The 7,964-nt window shown below is 35.3% G+C and overlaps 1 protein-coding gene across 1 annotated transcript; it reads left to right on the top strand.

Annotated features, from left to right (window-relative positions):
* Positions 1 to 2,583: 2,583 nt before the first annotated feature.
* On the top strand, positions 2,584 to 4,492 carry LOC112010503 (probable glycerol-3-phosphate acyltransferase 2). Its single transcript, XM_024042852.2, has 2 exons — positions 2,584 to 3,365; positions 3,473 to 4,492. The coding sequence occupies exons 1-2, from the start codon at positions 2,622 to 2,624 to the stop codon at positions 4,343 to 4,345; spliced, it is 1,617 nt and encodes a 538-aa protein (XP_023898620.2). The 5' UTR covers positions 2,584 to 2,621; the 3' UTR covers positions 4,346 to 4,492.
* The last annotated feature ends 3,472 nt before the right edge of the window (positions 4,493 to 7,964 follow it).

Raw genomic sequence — 7,964 nt, forward strand, 5'->3', positions numbered from 1 at the left:
AATTTTTCTCGCCGTTAATGGGTTGTGGCTCTCCGTTTGGTGGTTTTTGTGTCACCATTTGTGGGTTTTATTGGTTTTTCCATTTGGGTTTTTTTTGTATTTCTGCAAAAATCACAGTGGCCAGTGGTTATGGGAGGATTTGGTTATGGGTTCACAATAGAGAGAAAAGAGAGATAGAGGTTTTGGGTTTTAGAGAAAATTATTATTTTTTTTTTTATTGGTTGTTTATTTAATCTTAATGTATTGTAATGTTAAAAGTAGCAAAAGTAGATTTTTCATTTTTATGCCATTTGAATGAATCACTCTCAAAACCACATTCGAGCTCTGAGTCACTGTTGCTGGGTTTTTGTTGTTTCTGAGTAAACTCTCATTGACACAGGTAGAAAATAGAAGACAATGGCTTGGAGGCAACTAATCTTCAAAACAAGGACAATCTCAATCTCACCACAACCATATCAAACACCTGGCTTCTCTAAATTCTTCTCCAAATCGTCCTTGTATGTTGGTAAGCTTTATTTATTAAAAAAAAAAAAAAAAAAAAAAAAAAAAAAAAAAAAAAAAAGAAGGACAATTATAGTATCATTTTCTTGAACAACACATATAAATAAATTATAGGACATAAGTTGAAATGGCCTTGGTGCTTGTCAAGTTAGATTGTAGAGAGGGAAAAACTCTATTATGTTTCTAGTGTATGTTACTTCTCTCTTACATGAGGGTGGACCCCACATGTGTGGGGTCCACCCTCATGAGGACCATGCACCGGAAACATAATATAACTTCGCATAGAAAGGATGCTTCAAAAGTTAAGCTGAAAGCGAAAAGACAGTGCTTTAATGGTTCAAGTTGAGGTATGGACTTCAAAATTAATGTGAAAGAGAGGATACGATTATTGCATTAATGTTCTAGATGGTACAAGTGCTGGGAAAAACAAAGAGGGAAGCAAAAATATGCAAGAAGAGGGACAGATAGACAAGACAATTAAAAATGTGTTTATCTTAAAAGAAAAACAGATTTTCACTAGTCTCATTACCCCCCGCTGGGCAGACAGTGCACATACTCCATCTACGATCGTGCAATCACAAACAACACTGTTCACATCTACCTTAGTGAGAGCTCTACTTCCTTAAAAGGAATACATTCATAAGGGAAAAATTAGAATTTACCCCTAATTTAAAAATTAGGCTAAAATGCAAAATTGACTTTCTAAGTTTCTTTAGATTTTATTTCATTCCTCTAATTTTGCTTTCATTTATTTCAATCCTTTAAGTTTCAATTTATTTAATTAAGGTCTTTCCGTCAACTTTTGTTAAAAAATTTTTTTTTAAAAAATGAAAAATATTTTTCAATCATTAATTGAACATTTTAATTTAAGAATTTTGAAAAAAAAATTTTAAAAATTTAAAAATTAACCACAACATATAAGAAAAGTTGATGAAAAAGCCTTAATTGAATAACTTGAAAGTTAGAAAACTAAAATGAATTAAAGTAAAATTAGAGGACTAAAATGAAATTTTAAGAAACTTATAGGATCAGTTTTGCATTTTATCCTAAAAACTATGTAGCAAAAAGCTTATATTTTGAGACTATTTAGCAAATCATTCTTATTTTGAAATTTTTTATCCTCAAAACCAAGTTCTATGTGTATTTTAAGTAGAACATGACATTACTAATGACGAGTGCCACTAAAATTTTCAAAAAAAAAAATTAAGTAGCAGAATATGCATAGAACTCAACATTGCTAATGTCAAGTTCCACGTAACTCAATTTTGTTAAAATCGAGTTCCAAAAACAGAGACATTTTGCTAAATAGTTTTAAAATATAGACATTTTGCTACATAGTTTTCAAATTAGAGGTAAATTCCCATTTTGGCCCATTCATAAATAGATGGAACTTTGAGGTTCCATTGGGTTTACTTTACATGTGTCAATAATATGCAAAAATAAAAAGTAAAACCAATAAAATTTAGGTATAATTTTTTAGATGTTGTATCTTAAGTTCCTTATTAAATTTGAACACATGATTGTATTAAATTTATTATCCTTGAGAAACATAATACTGTTTGTGCTGCATTGCTCAATTTATACAGGTGATTGAATTTAATTGAATAACTTAAGGTATAACATCTAAGAAATAGCACCTAACTTTTTGCCAAAGTAAAAAAAGGAGAAAACTTTAGCTGGAAGCATGTTCAATATGAGTGTTAGTTGGAATTTAAGACTTTGTTAAGATGAATTTAATGCTTTTTAGAATTTCAAAGGAAAGCAATGTTCTGGACATGGACTAATATCTTAGAAGTGGATAAATGTGGACTTGGATAATTGATTGAGAAATTATTGTGTACTCTCAGAGTACTATAAATGTGTATTTTTTCATCCCACATAAATTATGGGTCCTATTAATTAAATTCATAGTAAGACCCACTATTCATATGAGATAAAGGAGTACGCATTTATGGTATTTTGATTTTTTTTTTTTTTTTTTTTTTAGAAAGGCCTAATAATTTTCCTAATTGATTACCATTTAACAGACAGCACCATATAATGTCATTTCTATTATTTACCCTAGTGTTAAAGTCGTCTTTTCCTCACCATTTCCTAACAAATGAAGCCTCTATTTATCAATGTTACAAAACAAAAACCAAAATATGGCTGGAAAACCTTTCAATATGAAAAATCTTTTCTTCATGTCCAAAACTTTCCTCAGAAAAATAGAGAACCATCTCAACATCCCAGGAAGGCTTAGCAATGTCCATGCACCCCACTTAAAATTTCAGAAGTACTCTTATCTAGCCCATAGATCAGAGGAGCTTCAAAACCAGACTTTATTATTTCATGTGGAGGGAGCATTGTTGAAATCATCATCACTCTTTTCTTACTTCATGCTAGTGGCCTTTGAAGCTGGATGGCTCTTAAGAGCTCTTATTCTGCTTCTTTTGTACCCTCTTGTAAGTTTTCTTTCTTTGGTTTGTGAAGAAGTGGGATTAAAGATTATGGTTTTCGTATGCTTTGTGGGGATTAAAAAGGGCAGATTTGTGATTGGGAGATCTGTCTTGCCCAAGTTCTTCCTAGAGGATGTTGGCTATGAATGCTTTGATGTGGTGATGAGATGTGGGAAAAAGGTAGGAGTGACTAATTTGCCTGAAGTGATGGTGGATTGTTTTCTGAGAGATTACATGGGGGTTGAGGCTGTTGTGGGAAGAGAGTTGAAGGTATTTTGTGGGTATTATTTGGGTTTGATGGAGGAAAAGAAGTCAGCTAAAGTGGTTTTGAAAGAGATATTTGAGGAGGAAAAAGAAGGTGCTCATGTCATAGGTATTGGTTGCTTCAATGTGTCTTTTGACCATCAACTATTTTCTCACTGCAAGGTTGGAATTTTTTTTTTTCTCTCTCTCAATCTCTATCAGTTTCTGTGTTTGTATGTGAAAGATGTCAAGTGTTACTACTAACACTTTAATGTTTTGTGTTGCTCCAGGAAATTTACTTGGTAAGTGAGGCTGAGAAGAAGAATTGGCAAGTCCTTCCAAGGGAGAAATACCCAAAGCCATTGATCTTCCATGATGGAAGATTGGCTTTTAGGCCAACTCCAGTTGCTACTTTAGTCATGTTAATGTGGGTTCCATTTGGTTTGTTGCTTGCCATACTCAGAGTCCTTGCTACCTCGCTACTTCCTCTCCATATATGCGTCCCAGTCTTGAGCTGTATTGGAATGCGGGGTTCTGCACCATCGCCAAACTCCCTTCCTACTCCAATCATTTATGGAGAAAAATCAAAGGGCATACTCTATGTTTGCAACCACAAAACTCTTATAGACCCAGTCTATGTTTCAGCGGCTGTAAGGAAACCAGTCACTGCAGTCACATACAGCGTAAGTAAGACTTCTGAGCTGGTTTCACCCATCAAGACAATTCGATTAGCAAGAAAGAGGGAGGAAGACTCAAAGATGATAGAGAAGCGGCTGAGCCAAGGTAACCTTGTGATTTGTCCAGAGGGAACTACTTGTAGGGAACCATATCTACTTCGCTTCAGTCCTCTATTTGCAGAGACAACTGATGATATAGTTCCTATTGCCATAGACTTTCATGTTAGCATGTTCTATGGAACAACAGCTAGTGGGTTAAAATGTTTAGATCCCCTATTCATAGTTTTGAATCCATTTACAAACTGCGATATCAAGATTCTTGAGAAGTTACCAAAAGAATTTACATGTGGGGTTGGAGGTAAGTCCAAGTTTGAAGTAGCCAACTATGTGCAGGCAAAGATCGCTGAAGCGTTAGGATTTGAGTGCACCAACTTAACAAGGAAAGACAAGTACTTGATGTTGGCAGGCAATGAGGGGAAAGCATAGCTTGGTATATGTTTATTTCATATTTTTATTTCCTGAATATTCTAAAAGAAGAATTGATTACAAATAATTTTGATTTAAGCTTTCTTTTGATACTAAACAATTGTTTTGTAATTTCTGTAAAATGATATGATAAGAACACTGTTATTTTGAGAATTCTTCTACATCAGTATCCTATAGTCCATGAGAAACTTGCTTTTTTTATACACTTGGTTGGATCTACTCTCTCTCTCTCTCTCTCTCTCTCTCTCTCTGATATGATTCCCAATGTCTTGGAATAGGCAGCCATTTTTACAGTGGGAATTAATTCCCTTTGAATCTTTAATGTCTCCAATGAAGCTTAAGTGAGTAATGACTAATTACCATTTCTGATGATAACATGTAGTAGTGTCCATTTTGTTTTCTAGGGGCTGATTTATGTAAAAGTGAGTATCACCTTGCTATAAGGGTATTTTGGAGGTTGGTATAGAAACAAAATGTTTGCATTTCATTTGTGTCATTGGTTTCAATATTTCAAACAAAATGCCTGTAATAGGCTGCTGATAACTCTTTTATTGGCCAACACAAGTTATTTCTTCCCTGAAGATCAAAAACACCTTCAGTGTTAAAAGTATTGAAAATTAATCTTAAGAGGTCAAAGATTCGAGAAACTATTGTATGGCTGATATGCAAAAATATGGGAGACACTACCTGTAATTTATCTATATTTCTGGAGGAGCTTCTTTTAGAAGTTGGACTGCAAAGATGAAAGACCAGTGCTCACTTCCATATTGAGTAAATCTGTGAGCACTGAAATTGGGAAACTTGGTCAGGGCCCTCAGTTCAACTCCATTCAGGGCTGGCTGGATAGAGTTTGAGAGCGATAAATTTTAAGTGGTTTTTTTTATTTTTATACTTAAATAATAATTAAGCAGTATTTATTCAACTTTCTATATTTTAAATTTTTATTGTCTTTTTTGAGATGCAAATTTTCTAATTAAGGTTTCTGTATTTAGGTTTAGCTAACACCTCATTTTCCATTGATAATGTGACTAACCCACATAATTATTTTGTGACATAATCAGGTACTGTTAATAAAACTTTGTAATCAGCACATGCATTTCAAAAAAAAAGTCTCGTCTATCCCCAATCATGCTCTCGTTTCTTTGCATACCATACAAAAAAAGTAGGGCCTACTCTGCATAATGATGCCCTACTGTGTACCCTATAAAAGAAAGGACTCTATTTAAGTGTGTTGAAGCTTATCTACCTTTCCATCAAAAGTAGGGTTGTGAGGAGTTGCATCTACCATGTAGGAGTCCCATAATAATTTTACCAAAACTCATGCCCCTTCAATTAATGGCTCACTCAGACCATGCTTATATGGTGTAGCACATTTTTTGTTCTTTCACATCTAAATCTAGTTTTGCTATCTCAATGCCTTGATGTTGAAATGGAAAAGGACTAGGTAAGGTTTAATTTTCTTTCTTTTTTAGTGAATTTAAATGTGTATATAGTGTCACAATATTTAAAATCTCATTCCATAAAATAAAGAATAATAACTTATTTTATATGTGCTAAATCATATATATTTTATATTTATTGAAAAATTAAACCTTTACTATAAAATAGACATTCTCTAGTAAAGTCAACACAAATGCTTGAATGACTCTCAGTCTCATGTTGTGAAAATTTATTTAATTAAACAAAAGTAAGTATAGCATGAAAAAATTATCCAGTCCTTTTGTTAAAACATTCACATGCTTCTCCTAACCAATACAGGTAAACCATTGAGGATTTAAGTAAATGTGTGAATTTCCTGAAACAGTTTGAGCGTGTGTCAGAGTGCGTATAATAGGGTGAGTATAGTAAACACCACGCCTTAAATTATAAGTTAACAATAATTGTCTTATTATTATTAGTCAAGAGGATCACATGGGCATTCTTGATTCTCCCTTTATACTAAATAATTTCCCCACAGCGTCTAACTTTAAAACCCATTTCATGAAAAGCACAATGAGCCACATTGGTCCCCCCTACAAATAACTGAGGCAGTTAAACATAAATACGGATACCTTGCCAGGGCCACCAAGCCTATTTTTCATTGCTTTGTAAATGGTTGTTGTGCTTGTGCATAATCACTAATCAATAATCATCGTGTGCATGTGTGTTTGGTTCGGTTTTTGTTGGGAGTTTATTTAGCTTATTTGTTTCCGTAGTGGGGTAAACATTGAGCCTTACTCTAATAAGATAAATATTGGGTCCATTTCAAGTAGTAGCCCAAATGCAGGAAACAAATCCAACAAGGACCGGATCATTCTAGTAATAGATGCAAAATCTCGAACAATTAGGGTCCGTTTAGTTCCAGTAAAATATTTTCTGAAAAATACTTATTTTCCGAAAATGCTATTTTCTCTAAAAGGAAAATATTTTCATGTGTTTGGTTGTATTATGAAAATTATTGTGAAAAATATTTTCATGTGTTTGGTTCTATTAGGAAAATGCTATTTTCCTACCATTTTTTCACATTTTCCGGCAACAACAACAAATTCCGGTGGCAACAACAACAACAAATTCCGGCAACAACAACAAATTCCAGCAACATTCCTACCATTTTTTCACATTTTCCGGCAACAACAACAAATTCTGGCGGCAACAACAACAAATTCCGGCAACAACAACAACAACAATAACAACAAAAAATGTCGGCAACAACAACAACAACAACACTGTCGTCGACGAGATCGAGGGCGATGGTTCGAAGTCGAAGGTCGACGAGATCGAGGGTGATGGTTTGAAGTCGAGGTCGAAGGCGATGGTTCGAAGTCGAAGGTCGAACGTGATGGTTCGTCGGTCGAAGGTCGAAGGCGATGGGTCGTCGGTCTCGGTCTCGGTCGACGGTCTCGGTCTCGGTCTGGGTCGAAGATCGGTGGGTCGTGGGTCTTCATGGGTCGACGGCGAGTGGCGGTGGGTCGTGGGTCTTCGTGGGTCGACGGCGAGTGGCGGTGGGTCGTGGGTCTTCGTGGGTCGACGCCGAGTGGCGGTGGGTCGTGGGTCTTCGTGGGTCGACGCCGAGTGGCGGTGGGTCGCCGGAGCTGGGCTCTGGGTTCGTGGCTCTCTCTTCTTCTTTGTGGGTCGCTCTGTTTCTTCCTTCCTCTCTCTCTGTTTCTTCCTTCCTCTCTCTCTATTTCTTCCTTCCTCTCTCTCTCTCTCTCTCTCTCTCAATTTTTTCCGGAAATACTTTGAAGTGAAAATGGGTACTGAAAATGATTTCCGTTGAGTTAGGGAAAATTGGAAGTGATTTTCCGGAAAATAAAATTTTCCGGAACAGCCAAATACGTGAAAACGTGGAAAACCATTTCCGAAAATCATTTACTCCCAATTCAAACGCAGCCTTAATCAGGTCCAATCCCCTTCCTAGCCAACCCTCAAGGTAGCGTCCGAACTACCGAGGTAAGTCCTAGCCTAGTTTGAAAGTTTAAATAGTGTTGAAAACACTATGGATGTTTAGACCCCCAATTACAAAATTACCAATTCAAGCTTTATATCAAGCAATGTATGTGCGGAAAATGATAGCAAGCTTATAACAGAATTGATAAACAATATAAACCATAAATAATCACAATCACAGCAGTAATTAAAT

The sequence above is a fragment of the Quercus suber genome, unplaced genomic scaffold (assembly GCF_002906115.3).
Source record: "Quercus suber isolate HL8 unplaced genomic scaffold, Cork oak 2.0 scaffold_432, whole genome shotgun sequence".
NCBI lineage: Eukaryota > Viridiplantae > Streptophyta > Magnoliopsida > Fagales > Fagaceae > Quercus > Quercus suber.

Coding starts and splice junctions, on each gene's coding strand:
- LOC112010503 (XM_024042852.2), top strand. CDS start 2,622: ATGTTACAAAACAAAAACCAAAATATGGCTGGAAAACCTTTCAATATG. Junction 3,366..3,472: donor AACTATTTTCTCACTGCAAG/GTTGGAATTTTT, acceptor GTGTTGCTCCAG/GAAATTTACTTGGTAAGTGA.